At 43.2% G+C, this 27,313-nt stretch overlaps 1 protein-coding gene across 3 annotated transcripts in view; it reads left to right on the top strand.

Annotated features, from left to right (window-relative positions):
* The window catches only part of LOC128511881 (glutamate receptor 3-like), a 39,371-nt gene that overhangs the window by 9,380 nt on the left and 2,678 nt on the right, over positions 1-27,313 (top strand). Inside the window, exons 5-14 of one of the 3 annotated variants that reach the window (XM_053484894.1) lie at positions 4,076-4,129; positions 5,098-5,259; positions 5,420-5,587; positions 5,825-5,929; positions 6,742-6,849; positions 6,996-7,202; positions 7,570-7,943; positions 9,392-9,590; positions 11,545-11,792; positions 14,052-14,166. In XM_053484894.1, the coding sequence (XP_053340869.1) occupies positions 4,076-4,129; positions 5,098-5,259; positions 5,420-5,587; positions 5,825-5,929; positions 6,742-6,849; positions 6,996-7,202; positions 7,570-7,943; positions 9,392-9,590; positions 11,545-11,792; positions 14,052-14,166 (1,740 nt within the window). Of the gene's footprint in view, positions 1-4,075; positions 4,130-5,097; positions 5,260-5,419; positions 5,588-5,824; positions 5,930-6,741; positions 6,850-6,995; positions 7,203-7,569; positions 7,944-9,391; positions 9,591-11,544; positions 11,793-14,051; positions 14,167-27,313 lie in introns of those variants that run through there. The other 2 variants (XM_053484895.1, XM_053484896.1) reach the window with 2 other exon arrangements.

The raw sequence follows: 27,313 nt of genomic DNA, 5'->3' as shown, positions 1-27,313 counted from the left end.
GACATCATCACCTCACCACATCACATCCTCATCACCTCACCACATCACATCCTCATCACCTCACCACATCACATCTTCATCACCTCACCACATGACATCATCACTTCACCACATCACATCCTCATCACCTCACCACATCACATCTTTATCACCTCACCACATCCTCATCATCTCACCACATCACATCACCTTACCACATTACATCATCACCTCACCACATATTATCACCCCACCACATCATAACATCATCTCACCACATCTCATCCTCATCATCTCGCCACACCACATTCTTATTACCCCACCACATCATCACCCCACCACATCACCTCACCACATCATATCCTCTCACCACATCATATCACCTCACCAAATGACATCCTCATCACCTTACCACATCATATCATTACCTTACCACATCACCTCACCACATCACACCCTCAGTACCTCACCACATTCAATTTAATTTTATTTGTATAGCACTTTTACCAATTTACATTGTCGCAAAGCAGCTTTACACAATCAAAAGAATTAAGTTTGTTTAAAATGTGAATATGTATGAATCAAAATGATGAAATTGTCCCTGATGAGCAAGCCGAGGATAACGGCGACAGTGGCAAGGAAAAACTCCCTGAGATCTTAAAAGGAAGAAACCTTGAGAGGAACCGGACTCAACAGGAAACCCATCCTCATCTGGGTAAAACAGATTGCAGGGATTGATCTGCATAATAATATGTGAGACTGGAAGTTCAGTATAAGAGGAGATGTGTAAGATTAAAGTCCAGTTTGTTCCTGGAGGCTCAGGTAGACTGTAGGAAATTCCAGTCCTGAACTATTGAGTGACTGAAGTCACAGGTCCTCAGAGAACAGCTGTCTGCATCAGTCGAGGACAGGACCGTCTTCGTGGAAAAGTGGAACCAACCCCAGTCACCACATGCATTCCAGGCAGACCACACGGATGCATCCATGTGATGAGATCTCCAACCAGAAGCAGGACTTCAGGACGAGTTAGACAGGTCCAGAGGGCAGAGGGGGTCTGGATCACTGGCAGCTCAGGAGCGACATGCCTCAACCCATCCTCATTCGGGTGAAACAAAAAGCAGGAATTGATCTGAATTCATACAGTGTATTAGGTGGCAGCCAGGGTTAGCTATAAAAGTTAATATTAATTGATGTTAATATTAAGTCCAAATAGTTATTGGAGGCTCAGGTAGACTTGTAGGAAATTCCAGTCCTCAACGATCGAGCAACTGCAGCCAAGTCAAGTCTTCAGAGAAACAGCTGTCAACATCAGTCGAGGCCAGAACTGTCTTCATGGTAGAGTGATACCAGAAGCATCCTAAGAGACACACGGGGCATCCACAGGACGAGATCTCCAACCCAGAAGCGGGGCACCAGGATGGGTCAGACAGGTCCAGAGAGTAGAGGGAGTCTGGATCACTGGCAGCTCAGGAACGACATGTGTAGCTCGACAGAGAGAGAAAAGGAGAGAGAGGGGGAGAGAGAAAAGGAGAGGGGAGAGCAGAAGAGAAGGAGAGATAACAGTTAGGTCTGGTCACAGTCACATAATGTGAATGTATATTTAGTGTAGAGTGCAAGCAGAGACTCTGGCAGGACTAACTATGACATCATAACTAAAAGGGAGAGCCAGAAGGAAACACAAACATGAGGGGGAACTGAGAAAGCAAACAATCACCTCACCGTCAGCATCTAAACATACCAGTTCACCATAATACTCTACGTCCATGAGTCCCCCAGATCTGCTCCTTTACCTAAGGCTAATCTATTTATAAAAATGCTTGATTAAATAAATAGGTTTTTAGCCTGGACTTAAACACTGAGACTGTGTCTGAGTCCCGAACACTATTTGAAAGACTATTCCATAACTTTGGGGCTTTGTAAGAAAAAGCTCTGCCCCCAGCTGTAGTTTTCATAATACGCGGTACTGACAAGCAGCCTGCATCCTTTGATCGAAGTAGGCGTGGCGGTTCGTAAGACACTAGCAGTTCGCTCAGGTACTGCGGCGCGAGACCATTTAATGCTTTATATGTCAAGAGTAGTATTTTAAAATCAATGCGAAATTTCACAGGGAGCCAATGCAGTGAAGATAAGATAGGGGTGATGTGCTCATATCTTCTGGTTCTAGTGAGGACTCTCGCTGCTGCATTCTGGACTAGCTGAAGCTTATTTATGCATCTAGCTAAACAACCAGACAGTAAGGCATTACAATAGTCCAACCTAGAGGTGATAAAAGCATGAACTAGTTTTTCTGCATCGTTTAGCGACAATATATTTCTTATCTTGGCAATATTTCTGAGGTGAAAGAATGCTATCCTGGTAATATTATCTACATGAGCTTCAAATGAAAGGCTGGAATCTATAATCACACCGAGGTCTTTCACTGTTGCACTTGATGGAACAGAAAGGACATCTAAAGTTACGGTATGATCTAGAATTTTACTTCTAGCTGTATGCGGTCCTATGACTAGAACTTCTGTCTTATCTGGAATAAGCAGAAGGAAGTTAATTAACATCCAGTTTCTTATATTCTTTATGCTTTGGTCAACTTTAGCAAGGTGAACATACAGAATAATCACCATTTAAATCTATATAATGAGACCGATTGCTCAAATAGGATCTGAGCCAGGAGAGGGCTGTACCCTTAATTCATTTTCTAATTTGTGAAGGAGAATAGCGTGATCAATGGTGTCAAAAGCTGCACTGAGGTCGAGTAATACAAGCATAGTTACACAACCCTGATCAGAGGCCACTAGGAGGTCATTTACCTTTATTTCTAGATTATCATCACGGTGATCTAATCGAAGTTGGGAACTCTGGGAGATTACTGATAAAACTCTGTTTGGTAGTTGATGTGAATGTACGTTTCATACGGTAGCGCGGCGCTGTGTGTACATTATTATTGTGACACACTTGAAATGAGACAAGATAGTGATCTGAGATAACTTCAGATAGTGGTATTGTGAATAAATTTCTTATACTTAATCCGAATAATATTATTAAATCTAAAGTGTGACCTGCTTTATGAGTGGGTCCTACTACACACTGATTTACTCCTACCGAGTCCAGTATGGACATAAATGCTGTTCTCAGAGGGTCTTCTGGATTCTCAAAATGAATATTAAAATCTCCAGCAATTAACACTTTGTCTACAGAAACGACTAGGTTTGAGAGGAAATCTGCAAATTCACTAAGAAATTCCGAGTACGGCCCTGGAGGTCTGTAAATGACAATTAGCGGGATCGACTGAGCTGACTTAATATAGTTAAATACACTTATGTTACTATAAAGAATTTCAAATGAATTAAATTTGTGTTTTTGTACAATAGTCAGTTTATCATTGTGAATAACTGCGACGCCTCCTCCTCTACCAGTTAACCGAGGCTGGTGTATGTAGCTGTATCCAGGAGGACTAGCTTCATTTAGAGCTACATACTCGTCCTGTTTAATCCAAGTTTCTGTTAAACATAATATATCAAACTCCTGGTCTGTGATAATTTCATTAACATGCTTCACATCACATCCTCATCGCCTTAACACATGTCTTAGCATTTCACAACCTCATCATAATACAGTAGCATGCCGCCGCCCTGTACAGTACTGTAGCAGTACAAAACACTGGAGCTTTAGTAGTGTGCACTGTGTGCAAAATATCTAGGTTACAGGAGGAAAATCACTAAACAGAACTGTGTGTGTGTGTGTGTGTGTGTGTATAAGTAGGCCATAGTGTCCTACAACAGGAGAAGAGTCAGGAAACTATAAATATTTTTTTCTCTGCCTAAAAATAATCTTATTGGCTTGTCCTATGCTAAATGCGCGTGCACACACACACACACACACACACACACACACACACTTTCTCTCTCTCTCTGTCTCTCTCTTTATAGCAATGAACATATTCTCTTTCTCTGCTTTGACCTCTCTTTAGTGTGTGTGTGTGTGTGTGTGTGTGTGTGTGTGTGATGGCTTCCAATCCTTTTTATAGACTTTGCAGTGAGACATAATCTTCTGTATGTTAATTAAAGTGTGTGTGTGTGTGTGTGTGTGTGTGTGTGTGCAGGTTGTGGCCTCTGGGAAAAACACTCGAGGATATCACTATATCTTAGCTAACCTGGTGAGACACACTCTCTTACACACACACACACACACACCCACACACACACACACACACACACTCACACCCACACACAAACATGCACTTAATAACCTTATTTTACACAACCATCAGCTCAGCGTAGCATCATTCCTCATTGGCGGACAGATGTATATATAGAGTGAAACCTCGGATTGCGAGAAACACGGTTTGCGAGTGTTCCGCAAGACGAGCAACAATATTTAAATATATTTTGACTTTGAAAACGAACAAGTCTTGGTTTACGAGTACCGAGTATAATGTATCACGCATGCGCTTCTTGTGTTGACGCCGAGCGTCAGGTGATCACAACTGAGCCAACGAGAGCCTCTTGCGCTGCGGATTTGTGGGTAATTTTGGGTAGTCCTCTCTTTTCAAAGGTAACGTGCAGGTTAATTAGTTTTATTTTTACTTTACAGCAGTTATTCTGTTAGTGTGTTGCTCATTTAAATGTCATTAGAGAGATTTCTTGTTTATTTTTTTCAATAAACCAGCGTTTTTTGTTGTGTGCCCAGGGTTAGAGTATGTGTGTGTGTGAAAAGAGTGGAGGAAGGGTAATTGCGCAAGACGAGAAGGGGGAGAGGGAGCTTACTTTGGATTCTCTCTCTCTCACACACACACACACACACACACACACACACAAACAGAAACACTTTTATTTTCCGGGTGATATTTCAGGATTTATTTTTCCTTTTTTTTAAGGTAAAGTGCATCTTAATTTTATTTTTACTTAATATTTTGTGTTAATTATTTTTATGTATTTATTTTTTTTGGGCTGTGGAACAAATAATTTGATTTTCCATTGTCTCTTATAGGGAAATTCGCTTTGGTTTACGAGTGTTTTGGAATACGAAAAATTCCGCTTGTAATCTAATGTTTTACTGTATATATGTCTGTTACACATTTGTTATTAAAAGTTAAAGCAGCTAAATGTGACCTTTGACTCTCAGGGTTTCTCTAACGGCAGTATAGAGAAGGTTTTTTCTGGCGGCGCTAATGTCACGGCGTTTCACATCATCAACCCACAGAACCCCATCGTACAGCAGTTCCTCCAGCGCTGGGACAAACTGGACGAGAGAGAGTTTCCCCAGGCCCAGGACACACCGCTCAGAGTAACACACGCACACGCACACATGCACACGCACATCAAAGGATGTCTGTCCCTGTAAACCTCTTTGTTCCTCTTTATGCAAATAAAAAAAATAACTTGATATTGCACAGTACATAATTGTGTGTGTGTTTGTGTGTGTGTGTGTGTGTGTGTGTGTACAGTACACCTCTGCACTGACCCATGATGCTGTGCTGGTAATATCAGAAGCGTTTCGGTATTTGCGCCGTCAGCGTGTGGACGTTTCTCGCCGTGGCAGCGCCGGTGACTGTTTAGCAAATCCAGCTGTTCCCTGGAGTCAGGGCATCGACATCGAGAGGGCATTGAAGATGGTATATACAGACACAGAAACACACACACACACATATAAAAACCACACACACAGTTTTTGAACAAGGAATCTTATACTTTTTGACAGTCAATAACTGAGGTGTCCAGGAGAGGGCAGTGTGAGGAGCAAACACACCGTGCCAGCTTGTCAATCTGCGTGTAAATGCCTTTATTGCATTTTAAGGCTTTTCTTTCCGTGTCTGTGTGTGCGTGCGTGCGTGTGTGTGTGTGTTTTGTAGGTCCAGGTTCAAGGAATGACAGGAAATGTCCAGTTTGATTCTTTCGGACGCCGTACGAACTTCACCATCGATGTTTATGAGATGAAAACCGGTGGAGCGAGAAAGGTTCACAACCCTGACAAACACCATGGGGATAAAACAACGACAACAATAACAATAATAATTATTATTGTTTATACTTTTACCTTTTTCACATGTTATATGTTTTATGTGTATTTGCTTCTTGCTTTGAGACATGAACAGTGTGAGCTAAACAATTACTATTTTTATGTGTTAATTTTTCATATTTGTTGTTTGTTTGTTTTTATATATATATACATTACCATTCAAAAGTTTGGGGTCACTTTCTAACTCCATGATGGTTCCTGATTTTTATTTCTTTCTACATTGTAAAGGCTGAAGGCGTCCAAAAAATGCATTAATCTCCTTTGAACAGTTAATGGTGAGATGTTTCTGCTACTTGTGCTCTGTAAAGACTTCATAACGCCTCCAATTAACAGCAGCTCAGATTAGTCATTTTTCAGGCTGATAACTCTAAATAAACTCCTCGTCTGAGACAGAGGTAGGTTTTGGTCTCGCCCTCCTGGGACGGCCTTCATGAGAGACAGTTTCATTATGGTGCTGGACGGATTTTGCGAATGCACTTGACAATACTGTTCTTGCAAGAACTATTACAGAAAGGCCGACCTCTGTGTCTTAAAATAACAACTAACTGTTGTTTTTCTTGTTGTTACGTAATTACCTAATCACATATGTGTTATTTTATAGTTTTGAAATCCCCAGTATTGTTGTAGAATGTAGAAAATAAATCACTAAACAAAAACTAAGAAATTTGCAAGTGACCCTAAACTTTTAAACATTAGTGTGTGTGTATATATATAAAAAGGTGTGTGTGTGTATGTGTGTGTGTTCCACAGATTGGTTACTGGAGTGAATTTGAGAGGTTTGTGTATCTGACGGAGCTGCAGGCGATGAACGAGTCATCCTCAGTGGAGAATCGTACAATTGTGGTCACCACCATCATGGTGATTTCACTCTGTTCCTCTTGTCAGCTTTTATGTAAACTACTGGCCACGCCCCCTAACAGCTCAGCTGACCAATCAGAGTGGAGCATTCTGCAGGTTCCGTCGCCATGTGATGCTAACGATTGTCCCGTGTGTGTGATTGACAGGAAGCTCCGTATGTGATGTATAAGAGGAATTACATGCAGCTGGAGGGAAACGATCGGTACGAGGGCTACTGCGTGGATTTAGCCTCTGAAATCGCCAAACACGTCGGCATTAAGTACAAGCTGTCCATCGTAGGTGACGGGAAGTACGGCGCTCGGGATCCTGAGACTAAAACATGGAATGGGATGGTGGGAGAGCTGGTGTACGGGGTGAGTGCAGGTGTAATGGGCGGCTGAGGTGAAACCGCGCGACAACCCAGTGAACGCTATAGTGTCGCTTTATAGAGACTGTGATATAGAACACATTATAAATATTTGCATATAAGTGTGCATTTGTTTGTTTACTTACATTTTTTCTCTATCTGTTCCACTGGATTTATCTCTCCATCTCTGTTTATATCTAACACCTTTTAGGTTTTTAAACCTCAGACATTTGACTTTTAGGAATACGCTTTTTAAAGAGAGCGTATAATGATGCGACTGTGGCTATGTAGGTAACAGCTGGAGCAACATCTGCTTCCTGAAGCTTTGTGGAGAAGGACACGTGGAGCTAAAGTTGTTTGTGTGTGTGTTACAGAGGGCGGACATCGCCGTGGCTCCTCTAACCATCACGCTGGTGCGTGAGGAGGTGATCGACTTCTCCAAGCCCTTCATGAGCCTCGGGATCTCCATTATGATAAAGAAACCTCAGAAGTCCAAGCCTGGTGTGTTCTCGTTCCTCGACCCACTAGCGTACGAGATCTGGATGTGCATCGTGTTTGCGTACATCGGTGTGAGCGTCGTGTTGTTCCTCGTCAGCCGCTTCAGTCCCTACGAGTGGAACTCTGACAGCGGTGATGAGGCCAAGGATCCACAGGCCCCGCCCGACCCGCCCAACGACTTCGGAATCTTTAACAGTCTGTGGTTTTCTCTCGGAGCCTTCATGCAGCAAGGGTGCGATATCTCGCCAAGGTTGGTGCTTGGGCAGCCATCCCTCCATCTCATCCCTTCATCTCTCACCCCTTAATCTATTGTCCCCCATCTCTCATCCCTCCATCTATTGTTCCCCCATCTCTCATCCCTCAATCTCTCATCCCTCCATCTATAGTCCCTCCATCTCTAGTCCCTCCATCTCTCATCCCTCCATCTATTGTCCCCATCTCTCGTCCCTCCATCTCTCGTCCCTCCATCTCTCATCCCTCCATCTATTGTCCTCCATCCCTCATCCCTCCATCTGTTGTTTCTTCATGGCTGATCCTCGCCACTAATCTCTGCATCTCTCATTCCTCTATCTTGTATCCCTGGACTTATCATCCCTCCATCTCTTCATTTTTTACCCCACCACCTCTCGTGCCTCCATCTCTTATCTCTCCATTACTTACATCTTATCTATCCATTTTTCATTTCTCTTCCTCTTATCCCTCCATCTCATATCTTACCACATCTCATTCCTCCACCTTTATCTTCACGTCTCTTTCCTTTGCAACTCAATTTTTTGTCTCTTATTTCTCCAGGTCTGATCCCTCCACCACTCTTCCCTCCATCTCTCTCACTGTGTCTGTGCATTTACTGTCGCTTCGTCCTTCAGTCACGTGGCCATGGTGTATATATGTTATTTTAGAGAATCTTCACTTCTCACGCTTTTCAATTATTTGTTTTATTTTTATGTAAAAGCTTTAACTGGATATTGCAGCCCCCTCCCTTCTGCTGGGTGATGGAACATGATGTGTCTCTCATTCTCTCTTGCTCTCTCTTATCACTATTTATTCATTTATTTCAATTGTTATTTTCTCAGGCTGTTTGTTCTCTTAACTGGTCTCCAGTAAATAACCAGATATTCACCATGAGCTGACTGGAAAGTGCACAGATGTAGTGTGTCTGTCTCTCTGTTTTCTTCCCCGACTCTGTCTGTCGTTCTCTGTCTGTCTCTTTGCTTGCCCATATCACAGTCCGTCTCTCGACCCCTCTCCACCTGTCTCTTTCGATGTGAGGACTCTTGGAGGGATACCGTGTTTTTGCTGCATGTCTCCCTCTCACTGGGGAATACACTGGTCATCACCGGGACTCAACCGTGCTCCATGTCTCATTCTCTCATCACTTGTTCACTACATTTGTCCTGATGTTGGATTCCTCATTATTTATTCCAGACACATTCTTCATCATCTGAAGTGTTTATGCTTTTAAATATTTGCTGTTTTCATTACTGTCAAGTCACAGGAGTGAAGTTGTTCAGGAATTTTAGGCTGGAGCTCAGAGTTGTGTCTCGCTGTCTGTATGCTTCCCTCCTGTGTTTTCCCTTTCTGTCTCTCCCTCTGATTTATCCCTTGCCTTTTCTCCTTTTCACTTTTTATTTCTTCTCCATTTTTGTGCATATATTCTTTCTTTCTCCCTGCACCTCTCTCTTTGTGTTCCTCTATTAGGTCTCTGTCAGGTCGTATAGTGGGGGGAGTGTGGTGGTTCTTCACCTTGATCATCATCTCGTCCTACACGGCTAACCTGGCGGCGTTCCTTACTGTAGAGAGGATGGTGTCCCCCATCGAGAGTGCTGAAGATCTCGCCAAGCAGACAGAGATTGCATATGGAACGCTCGACTCTGGTTCCACCAAAGAATTCTTTAGAGTGAGACCCACTACACCTAACAATTTAATTGATCATCTTGTCACTGTTACGTAGGATTACAATAGATATTAAATAATATATAAGTAGGGAAGTTATTCATCCAGTACAGGATGAGATGTTGGTTGTGGAATCAATTACGAGTGAGGAAGTGTTAGTTGTTACTCCAAATAGGAAGACGATACCTGAACTGGCACCCAGCTGGTGACATGCACAGTGAAGAGTGCAAATGTGCGTAGTGAGCCTGCTTCACCACATCAAGTATTGTGTCCTCGATGATGGGTTGGTGGAAACCCTGGGTCTGTGGGGGCATTCCAGATTCTGGTTACACAGATGGGACCTTTGGTGGGTGGGTATGGGCAGGGGATGAAGAAGCCTGTATTATGTCTGCAAGGTTCCTTATTCTGGACACCACATGTTGGAATAGATATCTCTGTTAATGGTTGGCCACCAAAAGTGCTTGCACAAATACCCCAAGCTGTTCATAGCTTCAGAATGTCCCAAAAATTCAATTTAATTCAATTTTATTTGTATAGCGCTTTTAACAATTGTCATTGTCGCAAAGCAGCTTTAAACAATCAAAAGAATTATCTACGTTTGTATGGAATGTGAATGTGTATGAATCAAAATGGTCAGATATCTTTTCCCTAAAAATGGGGATTTATGACAAGAGAGTCTGGTGTTGCACACTTGCAGGAATAGAGAGTTTCCCTGGAGGGTGACTGTTTGGGTGTGGTTTCTTTTGAGGAGCCTTATGGATCTCCTGTACCAGACCCTCGTGCTAAGGAAGCCACAATTTGGTGGAGGAGATTGTAGGCTGGTGGGTGGTTTCACACAAGGTCTTATCCCATTACTCTGAACATTGCATCAGGCTTTAGTGTGGATAAGCCCATAGGTTTGAGGTAACAGGGGGTGTGACTCAACTGCTTTTGAGGCAGCTCTGAGACCACGGAGTGACCAGAATGGAGATGGTGGACCAATCAGGCTATGTTTATGGAGTCACAAGAGCCCTGAATGGAAAGAGAACCATTCTGAGTGATGATCTCATTGGGGTATAACAGGCGCAGTCTTCTTGGCTAAACGTCCGGCCCTTAGCAGCCATCTATCAAGGGTGTGAATGTGTCTCCATTAGTTATCCGAACTTAGTCATTAGAGGACACTACTTTAGTCCCTTGTCCCCCTGCCCCAGTAAGTGTGGCAGAGAGATGAGACCTGAGATGTGGGGGTGTAGTGTTGGGGCATCACTTTCCCATGACTCTTGCAATTACTTGAAGTAAGGACAGCATGAACGGAAATGGACAGCTTGTCCATGATACAGATACCTGTCTAGAGGGAAGCGTGGCAGTGTGTCTCATGTGTTTTCAACAATTACCTGCCTGAGGGTCCAGGACACTTACAATCTCTGTTACAGAACTTTATTATAATAGTGATAATAATAATAATAATAATAATAATAATAATAATAATAATAATGATGATGCAAGACAGTGACAAAATCACCTTTACTACACATTACCACTTCCTCTGTGAGTGAAGGTTTTTTGCAGTAATTGCTTATTCCACAGTTTAGTTTGTCTCTAAAAACTTTACAAAGGCACACACACACACACACACACACACACACACACACACACAGAGTCAGGATTAAATAGGTTAACATGACCCCCAAACAGCTGGTATCTTCGTTTGTCCTAGAAAACACGTCTGTCCTCAATTAGATGTGTGTGTTAGTTTTAGGGTGTAGCTGAGTGTTTGAGAGGATGAACACACACACACACACACACACACACACACACACACACACACACACACACACTATGTAGGGATGAGAGTCTAAAGCATTAAAGGTGCACCATCCTCTGTCTATTATATTTCTTTTTCTCTTCCCTTCTCTCTCTCTCTCTGTCTGTCCGTCTGTCTGCCCGTCTGCCCGTCTGCCCGTCTGTCTGTCTCTCAGCGCTCTAAGATAGCAGTGTTTGAGAAGATGTGGTCATACATGAAGTCGGCCGAGCCCTCAGTGTTTGTGAAGACGACTCCGGACGGTGTAGCTCGTGTCAGGAAGTCGAAGGGGAAGTTTGCGTTCCTGCTCGAGTCCACGATGAACGAGTACATCGAGCAGCGCAAGCCATGTGACACCATGAAGGTCGGCGGAAACCTCGACTCCAAAGGCTACGGAGTCGCCACGCCCAAGAGCTCGGCATTAAGGTGGGTGGAGTCATATAATAACTCCGCCCCCACACTGTTATTATACGATTCCACCCTCCCTGATACCAACACACACTCTGGCTGTCTCTCTTTCTCTGTCTCTCTGTCTCTCTCTCTGTCTCTCTGTCTCTCTCTCTGTCTCTCTGTCTCTCTTTCTCTGTCTCTCTGTCTGTCTGTCTGTTTCTCTGTCTCTCTCTCTGTCTGTCTGTCTGTCTGTCTGTCTGTTTCTCTGTCTCTCTCTCTGTCTGTCTGTCTGTCTGTCTGTTTCTGTCTCTCTTTCTCTGTCTCTCTGTCTGTCTGTCTGTTTCTCTGTCTCTCTCTCTGTCTGTCTGTCTGTTTCTGTCTCTCTCTCTGTCTCTCTTTCTCTGTCTCTCTGTCTCTCTTTCTCTGTCTCTCTGTCTGTCTGTCTGTTTCTCTGTCTCTCTTTCTCTGTCTCTCTGTCTCTCTTTCTCTGTCTCTCTGTCTGTCTGTCTGTTTCTCTGTCTCTCTCTCTGTCTGTCTGTCTGTCTGTCTGTCTGTTTCTCTGTCTCTCTCTCTGTCTGTCTGTCTGTCTGTCTGTTTCTGTCTCTCTTTCTCTGTCTCTCTGTCTGTCTGTCTGTTTCTCTGTCTCTCTCTCTGTCTGTCTGTCTGTTTCTGTCTCTCTCTCTGTCTCTCTGTCTGTCTCTCTGTTTGTTTCTCTGTCTGTTTCTGTCTCTCTCTCTGTCTGTCTTTGTCTTTCACTCTCTCTTGTTCCATTCTTAAAATCTTACTTTGTGCTTCTTTTTTACTCTCTCTCTCTCTCTCTCTCTCTCTCTCTCTCTCTCTCACACACACACACACACACACACACACACACACACACACACATGCTCTCACACACACTCCCTCTCTCTCACACACTCTCTCTCTCTCTGTCTGTTCTTAATTCATCTATCTTTCCTTCTTCCTTCATTTCTTGTTTTTCTTTGTTTTTCTTGTTCTTTGATGTTCATGTAGAGGTAATACTGTGTGTGTGTGTGTGTGTGTGTGTTTGGGTGGGTGAGTGTGTGTGTTTGGGTGGGTGGGTGTGTGTTGTTAATGTTGTTTTTCTTTCTACAGAAGGGAACTCTCTGTGTGTTTGTGTTGCTTTACTCGTTCTATCTCTCGGTCTCTCCATCCTGCTCCTTCCTGCCTGCGGCATTTCTAATGTGTGTGTGTGTGTGTGTATGTGTGTGTGTGTTTGCCCTTTGGCATGCCCTTACGTTTGTTCCTTCTCCTGATAACGGACTAGCCCTTCTTCATGTCTCTCTCTCTCTCTTTATCCTGACACACCTTTCACTCCCACACGCCAATAAACAATCGGCCAATCAGATCACTTTACCACTCATCCTGTTAACCAATTAACCAATCAGCCTCTTGTCTTCTCCCTGCTACAGTCAATCAGTTCTGTTATTGATGATGAAAACATTTGATTAACGGGCTCTGTGTATTCATCGTTCATTACGACTGTAATTATAACCTTATTACTGCTGTACACTCCGGTAATAACATGTTTATAAACTATGCTAATGCCTCATAATGTGAAGAGGAGGAGCTTGTAGGCCCCAGTGTGTGAGGAGGAGGAGTCTCCAGGCCTGAGGGTGTTTGGAGGAGGAGCTTGGGGGAGCTCAAGGCCGTCCACCAGGGCTTTTATACGCCGACGCCCCCCAGACAGGCAGTCGGTGAAAATGTTCCCAAACCCAGCGGGAGCTCCCTTCATTCCTTTAAGAGCTTGGGTTCAACAGCTCCTGCGTTCCCTGTCTCAGAGATTAAGAGAGAGATTTAGCTGAACCTGCTTCTGTGCTGCTTTGTGGACTGTGCCGTCCCTCGCCAAGTGTCCCGTCAGTCCTGATGGAGTTGACTTCTGTAGCCGCCGCGATGCTTTCAGTGTCACGGCAACACAAACGCTGCATGTGAAGTAACTACTGTACCACACAAGCACACGTGACACCATCTCCACACACGGCTGCTATTCGGCCAATGACGGGGGGAGGAGCTTACAGGTCAGGGGTTATATTCACTGAATCGGTCAGACAGGTCAGGGGTCATGAGTAAAGGCTAACGACAGCTTCATGAGGCATGATAAGTTTGGTGATGTATAAATGGTTACCGCACTGTACAGGAGTATGATTACAGTAATGATGAGCGTGGACGAGGACAGAGCGTTAACGTTAGTCTTCAGTGAGTTAACCAGTGTGATATTAGATCTCTCATCAAGCTGCTCTGGCTGTTTTGTGATGCGACATGTTTTATCGTTTCAAGAAGTGCTGTGAACCTGGCAGTGTTAAAGCTGAACGAGCAGGGCCTGCTGGACAAGCTGAAAAACAAGTGGTGGTACGACAAGGGGGAGTGTGGCAGCGGGGGAGGGGACTCCAAGGTCAGACAACAAACTAACTAACTCACAAACAAATAAACACGTAAGGCTGGAGAGAGTGACGCTGACTGGGACCCTTGACCCCAACAACACTTACCATCACAACCTGTTATTGTTATTATTGTTATTATTGTTATTGTTGTTATTGTTATTATTGTTATTATTGCTGTGTCGACAGAGATCACAGTGAACCCTGGACTAGACCCTAATAGAGAGCAGTGGTTGGCGTGCTTGGCATGTAGTTGTGAAAGGTGGTGTAGGTGTTTTTTAGCTGCTTTTTACATCTCCATGGCAACAGGAGGACGTTATCACCATGTGTATTTTAGTGAGTAATTTAAGCTGCCGCTCAGTGCTCCCCAGGGGGGGGGGGGGGGGGGGGGGAGCACTGAGCGGGGGGCATCACAGGCACACGTGGGAAGTCTAATGAAGAATTTCCCATAATACCTCACTCAGTCACATGATGTCAACATGGGAAACAATTTCAACACACACCCACACACACACACACACACACACACACACACCCTGCAGTCAGCCACTCTTGTGTAGTACAGCTCAAGTCTCGTCTCTGATTGGCTTTCATGATTAGACTCGTCTCTGATTGGCTCTCATGATTAGACTCGTCTCTGATTGGATTCATGATTAGACTCGTCTCTGATTGGATTCATGGTTAGACTCGTCTCTGATTGGCTCTCATGATTAGACTCGTCTCTGATTGGCTCTCATGATTAGACTCGTCTCTGATTGGCTCTCATGATTAGACTCGTCTCTGATTGGCTCTCATGATTAGACTCGTCTCTGATTGGCTCTCATGATTAGACTCGTCTCTGATTGGCTCTCATGGTTAGACTCGTCTCTGATTGGATTCATGATTAGACTCGTCTCTGATTGGATTCATGATTAGACTCGTCTCTGATTGGCTCTCATGGTTAGACTCGTCTCTGATTGGATTCATGATTAGACTCGTCTCTGATTGGATTCATGATTAGACTCGTCTCTGATTGGATTCATGATTAGACTCGTCTCTGATTGGCTCTCATGATTAGACTCGTTTCTGATTGGCTCTCATGATTAGACTCGTCTCTGATTGGCTCTCATGGTTAGACTCGTCTCTGATTGGCTCTCATGGTTAGACTCGTCTCTGATTGGCTCTCATGGTTAGACTCGTCTCTGATTGGCTCTCATGATTAGACTCGTCACTGATTGGATTCATGATTAGACTCGTCACTGATTGGCTCTCATGATTAGACTCGTCTCTAATTGGCTCTCATGGTTAGACTCGTCTCTGATTGGCTCTCATGATTAGACTCGTCTCTGATTGGCTCTCATGATTAGACTCGTCTCTGATTGGATTCATGATTAGACTCGTCTCTGATTGGATTCATGATTAGACTCGTCTCTGATTGGCTCTCATGATTAGACTCGTCTCTGATTGGATTCATGGTTAGACTTGCTCTGATTGGATTCATGGTTGGACTCGTCTCTGATTGGCTCTCATGATTAGACTCGTCTCTGATTGGATTCATGATTAGACTCGTCTCTGATTGGCTCTCATGATTAGACTCGTCTCTGATTGGATTCATGGTTAGACTTGCTCTGATTGGATTCATGGTTGGACTCGTCTCTGATTGGCTCTCATGATTAGACTCGTCTCTGATTGGATTCATGATTAGACTCGTCTCTGATTGGCTCTCATGGTTAGACTCGTCTCTGATTGGATTCATGATTAGACTCGTCTCTGATTGGATTCATGGTTAGACTCGTCTCTGATTGGCTCTCATGATTAGACTCGTCTCTGATTGGATTCATGATTAGACTCGTCTCTGATTGGCTCTCATGGTTAGACTCGTCTCTGATTGGCTCTCATGATTAGACTCGTCTCTGATTGGCTCTCATGATTAGACTCGTCTCTGATTGGATTCATGGTTAGACTCGTCTCTGATTGGCTCTCATGATTAGACTCGTCTCCGATTGGCTCTCATGAGTAGACTCGTCTCTGATTGGCTCTCATGATTAGACTCGTCTCTGATTGGATTCATGGTTAGACTCGTCTCTGATTGGATTCATGGTTGGACTCGTCTCTGATTGGCTCTCATGATTAGACTCGTCTCTGATTGGATTCATGATTAGACTCGTCTCTGATTGGCTCTCATGATTAGACTCGTCTCTGATTGGATTCATGATTAGACTCGTCTCTGATTGGATTCATGGTTAGACTCGTCTCTGATTGGCTCTCATGATTAGACTCGTCTCTGATTGGCTCTCATGATTAGACTCGTCTCTGATTGGCTCTCATGGTTAGACTCGTCTCTGATTGGCTCTCATGATTAGACTCGTCTCTGATTGGCTCTCATGATTAGACTCGTCTCTGATTGGCTCTCATGATTAGACTCGTCTCTGATTGGCCTGTGGAATCCCCAAACCCAGCAAAGAATCCAATATGGCTGCCACATCTGGGCACAGCTGAGCATGCTGGGTAGGAGGGTGTGTAGTCCGTTATGACATCAGGACTGCATGTTTCTCATTTATTTACCTGCCTGTAGCCCTGCAATGCATGATGGGAGTAATTCAACCACTCACAGCAACAGCAGATATACTGCATGGGGTTTCATTAGAGAATCGTGTAAGAGAGTATACACAGTGCTAATGCTAATGCTAACGCAGAGAGCAAACGTTACAGTCAATCACACAGTTACAGCGTCTCCTGTTTCACTGGGAAAAGTGTTGAATCCTCATCCAGTGGGTAAGAAATCGACTATTGGATATTCTTACAGCTGTTGATATGAAAATGTTTATTCTGTGCATTATCAGGACACACACACACACACACACACACACACACACCCAGCACAAGGAGACTCATCCATCCTTTCTACAGTATGTTCACATGCTCCTGCTGCAGAAGTGGCATCGTTCAGTTCTACAACACAAGACGTTAAACACTCGTCTCTTCCCTGTGTGTTGTTGGTGTTCGACTGTTGTTTATTTGCTGTTGTTGAATTACAAACTTTCATCATTTAACAGAAGGGAAATAAACCGAGTCATTCCGCAGCCCTGTGTAAGACACAATCAACGTCTTACCAACTCTAAACATGCCCTACAGAGCCATGACATCATCACCCTGCGACAGGAAGTGTCTGAGAAACACTTGAGCGTTAGCGGCTAAGTTGAGGTGCGGACAGACGGGGTACAAATGAAAACAATTAGAAAATAACAATTTCTTTGTTGATTTTAAACTATTCCCGATCAACATTACTATTTTCTCACTGCAGAATTCCTTATGTATTATATAATCCGTTAGCATTTGCTTTTCTGATTTAGTTTTTACGCCTTGAGCCTTTATTGTTAGCGTTACAGTTTATGTTAATATTCAGCCTGTGCTGATTGTGTTTATTTTTAATCCTTTAACTTTTGTGTGTAGTTTTTTTTCTTTGTGGATAACATGTAGAATGTTTTGTTAGCTTTGTGTTTCTGCAGGATTATAATGTTTATGGCAGTGTCTCTAAAGTTTGATAATCACACAAAGGTTTATTTTTAGGGGTCCAAGCACCTGGCCTTTTCATGCCACCTGTCGTAAAGTGTGCACTTGAACAAGTTGTTTTGGTAGAATTAGCATCACCTACACTTCAGCTTTACGCCGTACCCACCGCGGGTCCCACTGGGGTTCAGCTGCTAGGCCCGACGCCGCTGTGGGGAGTTGGATTTCTCATGATGTTCGTGTTGTGCTTCTGCCTGTAGGGTTTGTTTAAGTTTGTAACGCATGGTTAGTGACCAGCACCCTCTCCTCACTGAACACTGCTACCTGTAAGCTAATAAGTGTTCTACATCCAGGGTTCCTCATGAAAACGCTGCACAGTTTTTCACGACTGTAATATTAATAACAACAGCAACCAGTGATGTTAATCTCTCCAGTCTTTCAGTGTGTCTCTGCTGGAACAGTGAGGTACTGTAGGTCAAGGGTCTAAGGTAATGCCAATGCTAGCTCTGCTTGCTCACCCACTTCCTGCTGAGATCTTTCTTACTCTTACAGTTTATTTGAACTCCTAAAGTAGTGCACTATGCAGAGAACAGCACAGAATTTTTTTTTATTTTTTATTTTTTTAGGGTTGGTTAAATAAATAAATAAATATTTATCTAATTTTTAAGTAAACAAATGTGGTGATGTCATGCTCATGCATATGATTGGCTGTTGGACCTGCGCTGTTCTCTGCTTGTTGCATTGTTGGGTTATCTCCACCAAAGGTTTCAACAAAATGATTCCAAATAGTGCGCTATATTGTTCAGAGGGTCAAAGGTCATTGGTAACACTAGTTTGCTCGCTGCCTTCTGTATTCTCTCTCTCTCTCTCTCTCTCTCTCTCTGAGCGGATGAACAGCAGGTGTTGGTAAAGTGTCACTTTACAGGTTTCAGCGAGATGAATTAACTTGCCGCTGCTCTGGTGTTATTTATGTTATTTCCCTCGTGAAGAACTCCTGTAAACCTTGCAGTATTGAAACTCAGTGAACAAGGCATCTTAGACAAGCTGAAAAACAAGTGGTGGTACGATAAAGGGGAGTGTGGGACCAAGGACTCAGGCAGTAAGGTCAGTCCTCCTGAACACGCCCACTGCAACTACAACACCTCCAGCTTAGTGTTGGATCTCACTAGTGTTTAAAGATACCTTAGTGTCTTAATAAGATATAACTAAACACCTTCTCTAAACTATTTCAAAGAATTTAAATGCCAAATATTAACTTTATCATTCTAGCCTTTATAATGTTTCATTTAACTTAAAAAAAAAATGGAATATATTTTGGTTTATTAATGATTTACACAGTTTTCATCTTAATTTTTTTTTTTATGTAAATATTTTTTTAGCCTGTTTTATACCTGAGTGTTTACTAATGATTGGTTTTTTTTTATTGCTAATTGTTTATAAATGAATAACCTTCATGTTTTTGGCTACAATGTTTTCAATTATAGTTAAGTATAGTTAGGTTAGTTATATATAGTATAGTTAAGTTATTATTGTTTTTTATCTTAGTTACAGTTTAGTAATACTGGAGATAAAAATGTAGTGATGAAACTAAAACACTACAATAATTTACTTAAACTTAGACAATCATTAGAACAATAAGTAGATTCATATTAATTAGATGTTTGTCAGTACCAGTGTTGAGTGTAATGCATTACAAAGTAACGCGTAAGAGTACTTGGATTACTTTTTTGATATAACGAGTAATCTCACGCGTCAGGTCGCCATTTAAGTATCAGTTATTTCATTTTTTTTCCCAAAAATTTAATCTGATGTAGGGGTATTAGTAGGTGAGATAGGGGTATTAGTAGGTGAGATAGGGGGATTAGTAGGTGAGAGAGCGGGATTAGTAGGTGAGACAGGGGTATTAGTAGGTGAGATGGGGGTATTAGTAGGTGAGATGGGGGTATTAGTAGGTGAGATGGGGGTATTAGTAGGTGAGATGGGGTATTAGTAGGTGAGATGGGGGTATTAGTAGGTGAGATAGGGGGATTAGTAGGTGAGATAGGGGCATTAGTAGGTGAGATAGGGGCATTAGTAGGTGAGATAGGGGTATTAGTAGGTGAGAGAGCGGGATTAGTAGGTGAGAGAGGGGTATTAGTAGGTGAGATGGGGGTATTAGTAGGTGAGATGGGGGTATTAGTAGGTGAGATAGGGGTATTAGTAGGTGAGATAGGGTATTAGTAGGTGAGAGAGGGGTATTAGTAGGTGAGATGGGGGTATTAGTAGGTGAGATAGGGGTATTAGTAGGTGAGATAGGGGGATTAGTAGGTGAGAGAGCGGGATTAGTAGGTGAGACAGGGGTATTAGTAGGTGAGATGGGGAATTAGTAGGTGAGATAGGGGTATTAGTAGGTGAGATGGGGTATTAGTAGGTGAGATAGGGGTATCAGTAGGTGAGATGGGGGTATCAGTAGGTGAGATAGGGTATTAGTAGGTGAGATGGGGGTATTAGTAGGTGAGATGGGGTATTAGTAGGTGAGATAGGGGTATCAGTAGGTGAGATGGGGGTATCACTAGGTGGGATGGGGGTATTAGTAGGTGAGATAGGGTATTAGTAGGTGAGATAGGGTATTAGTAGGTGAGATGGGGGTATTAGTAGGTGAGATGGGGTATTAGTAGGTGAGAGAGCGGGATTAGTAGGTGAGACAGGGGTATTAGTAGGTGAGATGGGGAATTAGTAGGTGAGATAGGGGTATTAGTAGGTAATATGGGGAATTAGTAGGTGAGAGAGGGGTATTAGTAGGTGAGATAGGGTAATAGTAGGTGAGATAGGGGTAATAGTAGGTGAGATAGGATAATAGTAGGTGAGATGGGGGTATTAGTAGGTGAGATGGGGGTATTAGTAGGTGAAATAGATGGGGTATTAGTAGGTGAGATGGGGGTATTAGTAGGTGAGATGGGGTATTAGTAGGTGAGATGGGGGGATTATTAGGTGAGATGGGGGTATTAGTAGGTGAGATAGGGTATTAGTAGGTGAGAGAGCGGGATTAGTAGGTGAGACAGGGGTATTAGTAGGTGAGATAGGGGTATTAGTGGGTAAGATGGGGGTATTAGTAGGTGAGATAGGGGTATTAGTAGGTGAGATGGGGGTATTAGTAGGTGAGATAGGGGTATTAGTAGGTGAGATGGGGGTATTAGTAGGTGAGATAGGGGTATCAGTAGGTGAGATAGGGGTATTAGTAGTTAACAGATTATGGGCCAAACTTGACTTAGTAGGTGAGATGGGGGTATCAGTAGGTGAGATAGGGTATTAGTAGGTGAGATGGGGTATTAGTAGGTGAGATGGGGGTATTAGTAGGTGAGATAGGGGTATTAGTAGGTGAGATGGGGGTATTAGTAGGTGAGATAGGGGTATTAGTAGGTGAGATGGGGGTATCAGTAGGTGAGATAGGGTATTAGTAGGTGAGATGGGGTATTAGTAGGTGAGATGGGGGTATTAGTAGGTGAGATAGGGTTATTAGTAGGTGAGATAGGGGTATTAGTAGGTGAGATGGGGGATTAGTAGGTGAGATGGGGGTATTAGTAGGTGAGATGGGGGTATTAGTAGGTGAGATGGGGTATTAGTAGGTGAGATGGGGGTATTAGTGGGTGAGATAGGGGTATCATTAGGTGAGATGGGGGATTAGTAGGTGAGATGGGGGTATTAGTAGGTGAGATGGGGGTATTAGTAGGTGAGATGGGGTATTAGTAGGTGAGATGGGGTATTAGTAGGTGAGATAGGGGTATTAGTAGGTGAGATGGGGTATTAGTAGGTGAGATAGGGGGATTAGTAGGTGAGATAGGGGTATTAGTAGGTGAGATAGGGGCATTAGTAGGTGAGATAGGGGTATTAGTAGGTGAGAGAGCGGGATTAGTAGGTGGGAGAGGGGTATTAGTAGGTGAGATGGGGAATTAGTAGGTGAGATGGGGAATAAGTAGGTAAGAGAGGGGTATTAGTAGGTGAGAGAGGGGTATTAGTAGGTGAGATGGGGGTATTAGTAGGTGAGATAGGGGTATAAGTAGGTGAGATAGGGTATTAGTAGGTGAGAAGGGGTATTAGTAGGTGAGATGGGGTTATTAGTAGGTGAGATGGGGTATTAGTAGGTGAGATGGGGGTATTAGTAGGTGAGATGGGGTATTAGTAGGTGAGATGGGGTATTAGTAGGTGAGATGGGGGTATTAGTAGGTGAGATAGGGGTATTATTAGGTGAGATGGGGTATTAGTAGGTGAAATGGTGGTATTAGTAGGTGAAATGGGGGTATTAGTAGGTGAGATGGGGTATTAGTAGGTGAGATGGGGGTATTAGTAGGTGAGATGGGGTATTAGTAGGTGAGATGGGGGTATTAGTAGGTGAGATGGGGTATTAGTAGGTGAGATGGGGGTATTAGTAGGTGAGATAGGGGCATTAGTAGGTGAGATAGGGGCATTAGTAGGTGAGATAGGGGTATTAGTAGGTGAGAGAGCGGGATAAGTAGGTGGGACAGGGGTATTAGTAGGTGAGATGGGGAATTAGTAGGTGAGATGGGGAATAAGTAGGTAAGAGAGGGGTATTAGTAGGTGAGAGAGGGGTATTAGTAGGTGAGATGGGGGTATTAGTAGGTGAGATAGGGGTATTAGTAGGTGAGATAGGGTATTAGTAGGTGAGAGAGGGGTATTAGTAGGTGAGATGGGGGTATCAGTGAGTGAGATACGGGTATCAGTAGGTGAGATGGGGGTATCAGTAGGTGAGATGGGGGTATCAGTAGGTGAGATAGGGTATCAGTAGGTGAGATGGGGTATTAGTAGGTGAGATGGGGGTATTAGTAGGTGAGATGGGGTATTAGTAGGTGAGATGGGGGTATTAGTAGGTGAGATGGGGTATTAGTAGGTGAGATAGGGGGATTAGTAGGTGAGATAGGGGCATTAGTAGGTGAGATAGGGGCATTAGTAGGTGAGATAGGGGTATTAGTAGGTGAGAGAGCGGGATTAGTAGGTGAGAGAGGGGTATTAGTAGGTGAGATGGGGAATTAGTAGGTGAGATGGGGAATAAGTAGGTAAGAGAGGGGTATTAGTAGGTGAGAGAGGGGTATTAGTAGGTGAGATGGGGGTATTAGTAGGTGAGATAGGGGTATTAGTAGGTGAGATAGGGTATTAGTAGGTGAGATAGGGGTATTAGTAGGTGAGATGGGGGTATTAGTAGGTGAGATAGGGGTATTAGTAGGTGAGATGGGGGTATCAGTAGGTGAGATGGGGGTATTAGTAGGTGAGATAGGGGTATTAGTAGGTGAGATGGGGTATTAGTAGGTGAGATGGGGGTATTAGTAGGTGAGATGGGGTATTAGTAGGTGAGAGAGCGGGATTAGTAGGTGAGACAGGGGTATTAGTAGGTGAGATGGGGAATTAGTAGGTGAGATAGGGGTATTAGTAGGTGAGATGGGGAATTAGTAGGTGAGAGAGGGGTATTAGTAGGTGAGATAGGGGTAATAGTAGGTGAGATATGATAATAGTAGGTGAGATGGGGGTATTAGTAGGTGAGATGGGGGTATTAGTAGGTGAAATAGATGGGGTATTAGTAGGTGAGATGGGGGTATTAGTAGGTGAGATGGGGTATTAGTAGGTGAGATGGGGTATTAGTAGGTGAGATGGGGGTATTAGTAGGTGAGATAGGGTATTAGTAGGTGAGAGAGCGGGATTAGTAGGTGAGACAGGGGTATTAGTAGGTGAGATAGGGGTATTAGTGGGTAAGATGGGGGTATTAGTAGGTGAGATAGGGGTATTAGTAGGTGAGATGGGGGTATTAGTAGGTGAGATAGGGGTATTAGTAGGTGAGATGGGGGTATTAGTAGGTGAGATAGGGGTATCAGTAGGTGAGATAGGGGTATTAGTAGTTAACAGATTATGGGCCAAACTTGACTTAGTAGGTGAGATGGGGGTATCAGTAGGTGAGATAGGGTATTAGTAGGTGAGATGGGGGTATTAGTAGGTGAGATAGGGGTATCAGTGGGTGAGATAGGGGTATTAGTAGTTAACAGATTATGGGCCAAACTTGACTTAGTAGGTGAGATGGGGGTATCAGTAGGTGAGATAGGGTATTAGTAGGTGAGATGGGGTATTAGTAGGTGAGATGGGGGTATTAGTAGGTGAGATAGGGGTATTAGTAGGTGAGATGGGGGTATTAGTAGGTGAGATGGGGGTATTAGTAGGTGAGATGGGGGTATCAGTAGGTGAGATAGGGTATTAGTAGGTGAGATGGGGGTATCAGTAGGTGAGATAGGGGTATTAGTAGTTAACAGATTATGGGCCAAACTTGACTTAGTAGGTGAGATGGGGGTATCAGTAGGTGAGATAGGGTATTAGTAGGTGAGATGGGGTATTAGTAGGTGAGATGGGGGTATCAGTAGGTGAGATAGGGGTATCAGTAGGTGAGATGGGGGTATTAGTAGGTGAGATAGGGGTATTAGTAGGTGAGATGGGGGTATTAGTAGGTGAGATAGGGGTATCAGTAGGTGAGATAGGGGTATCAGTAGGTGAGATAGGGGTATTAGTAGTTAACAGATTATGGGCCAAACTTGACTTAGTAGGTGAGATGGGGGTATCAGTAGGTGAGATAGGGTATTAGTAGGTGAGATGGGGTATTAGTAGGTGAGATGGGGGTATTAGTAGGTGAGATAGGGGTATTAGTAGGTGAGATGGGGGTATTAGTAGGTGAGATAGGGGTATTAGTAGGTGAGATAGGGGTATTAGTAGGTGAGATGGGGGTATTAGTAGGTGAGATAGGGGTATCAGTGGGTGAGATAGGGGTATTAGTAGTTAACAGATTATGGGCCAAACTTGACTTAGTAGGTGAGATGGGGGTATCAGTAGGTGAGATAGGGTATTAGTAGGTGAGTTGGGGTATTAGTAGGTGAGATGGGGGTATTAGTAGGTGAGATAGGGGTATCAGTAGGTGAGATGGGGGTATTAGTAGGTGAGATATGGGTATTAGTAGGTGAGATAGGGGGATTAGTAGGTGAGATAGGGGTATCAGTAGGTGAGATGGGGGTATCAGTAGGTGAGATAGGGGTATTAGTAGTTAACAGATTATGGGCCAAACTTGACTTAGTAGGTGAGATGGGGGTATCAGTAGGTGAGATAGGGTATTAGTAGGTGAGATGGGGTATTAGTAGGTGAGATGGGGGTATTAGTAGGTGAGATAGGGGTATTAGTAGGTGAGATGGGGGTATTAGTAGGTGAGATAGGGGTATTAGTAGTTAACAGATTATGGGCCAAACTTGACTTAGTAGGTGAGATGGGGTATTAGTAGGTGAGATGGGGGTATTAGTAGGTGAGATAGGGGTATTAGTAGGTGAGATGGGGGTATCAGTAGGTGAGATGGGGTATTAGTAGGTGAGGTGGGGTATTAGTAGGTGAGATAGGGTTATTAGTAGGTGAGATAGGGGTATTAGTAGGTGAGATGGGGTATTAGTAGGTGAGATGGGGTATTAGTAGGTGAGATGGGGTATTAGTAGGTGAGATGGGGGTATTAGTAGGTGAGATGGGGGTATTAGTAGGTGAGATAGGGGTATCATTAGGTGAGATGGGGTATTAGTAGGTGAGATGGGGGATTAGTAGGTGAGATGGGGTATTAGTAGGTGAGATGGGGGTATTAGTAGGTGAGATAGGGTATTAGTAGGTGAGATGGTGGTATCATTAGGTGAGATGGGGTATTAGTAGGTGAGATAGGGGTATCAGTAGGTGAGATGGGGGTATTAGTAGATGAGATGGGGGTATTAGTAGGTGGGATGGGGGTATTAGTAGGTGAGATGGGGGTATCAGTAGGTGAGAGGGGGGTATTAGTAGTTAAAAGATTATGGGCCAAACTTGACTGAGTGATGATGGTAGAATAATCATAAAGGTTGTGACTAAAACAACATGCATGAGGAATCACAAAGGAGTTTTCATTTTCTGCAGTGGAAAAGTACTTGAATGGTTACTTCTATCAGAAAGTAACGCTGTAATGTAACTGATTATTTTATAAAGACAGTAATTATGTAATGTAATTAGTTACTTTAAACAGTAACATCCCCCAACACTGGTCAGCACTTTTAATGTCCACAAGGTTTGTGTGTGTGTGTGTGTGTGTTTGTGTTTTTTGTGTGGGTGAGTGGGTGTGTGTTGGTGTGTGTTGGTGTGTGTTGGTGTGTGTGGGTGTGTGTGGGTGTGTGAGGGTGTGTGTGTGGGTGTGTTGTTGAGGTTTGTCTATGATTGAAATGTGAAGCTGTCGATCAGCTGATCATGCTGGTGTCATGCAGTGAGTTTTGAAAGCTGTGAAGTTTGCAGCAGTAGTTCAGTGAGGGGAATAACATCCACTCTCATCTTCTTCTTCACTTTCAGCATCTTTTTCTTATTCACCTTTATCAACTTAATTTTTCCTCACCACTTCATCACCTTCCTCTTCATCATCTTGGTCACCTTTATTATCTTTAGTACTTTCATCATTTTTCTCTACATCACCCCCACTTCTCTAAATTCAAATTCAAAATTCAAATTCAAATTTTATTTGTCACATACACAAACATACACAGTACGAAATGTAGTGAAATGCATTTTACGGCTGCCATTGACCCTAGAAGAGAATTAAGTTTACAAATAAGAAATAAATATGAATAAAAGAAATACGATAGAAATTAAATAAAAATTAAATTAAACTAGGAAAAATAGAACTAAAAATAAAAATAGAAATATGATGTGCAAAAAATAGAAATCTACTGTACAAATTGAAATATACTGTGCTGTGTGTGCAAATATGCATAGAATAAAGTGACTTTGTGCAGAGGTTATCTATCTTCATCATGCTCAGCACCTTCACCACCTTTATTATTTTCACTCCCCTTACCACCCTCCTTCTCATTCTTTTTTATCACCTTCATTATGTTTGTATTAATGATGTTCATCACCTTCATCTTCATCATCTTCATCATCTTCTTGGCCTACTTTTCACCATATTCAACACCTTACTCTTAGTCATCTTCAGCATCTTCTCACTCTTCTCTTTCTCATGCCTTGTGGAGAAACATAACTACTTGGATCTTGATGAAATAATGATTCATTGTTTTGTTAAGCCTGCCTCATTAAGCCAGAGATACTTAAATCAATCAGAGATGAATCAGATCTAATCTGTGTTTTGTTGGAATTCAGTTTTATTTTGTTTCAAAACAAAAGTGTCCAATATTTATTTTAATTTAAGTCGAGGTTTTATTTAGTTCACACATAGCCATAGCCAAGACCCAGTATTTGCAATGTTGATCTTCTCTGGCATGCTGTCAATCAACTTCTGGAACACATCCTGACTGATGGCAGCCCATCAAGCAGTTGATTGACAAAGTTCTGAAAACACTGAGGCAGCAGACTTTGTCAAAATTGATCATTCAATCAAATTGTGTCATTCTCAAAACTTTTGGCCCCTGGCTGTAGTTGGATCAGTGTTTCAGGTAGTGAAGAGGTGCTAAAGTCTCTGACCAGCCTTTCAAAGCTCTTCATCATACCTGAGGTCAGAGCTACAGGACGCCAGGCACTAAGGCAGGCAGGTGGGGTTTCTTCAGGACAGAAACAGTAATGGACAGATAGTGACTGTGACATGCATTTTGCCATTAGCATCGTTGGTGCTTTAAGCTTTAGTAGTACTGTTAGCATTGT

This window comes from Clarias gariepinus, chromosome 24 (assembly GCF_024256425.1).
Source record: "Clarias gariepinus isolate MV-2021 ecotype Netherlands chromosome 24, CGAR_prim_01v2, whole genome shotgun sequence".
Lineage (NCBI taxonomy): Eukaryota > Metazoa > Chordata > Actinopteri > Siluriformes > Clariidae > Clarias > Clarias gariepinus.
Note: the sequence above shows the minus strand (reverse complement) of the source record. Positions and strands in the feature narration are given on the sequence as shown.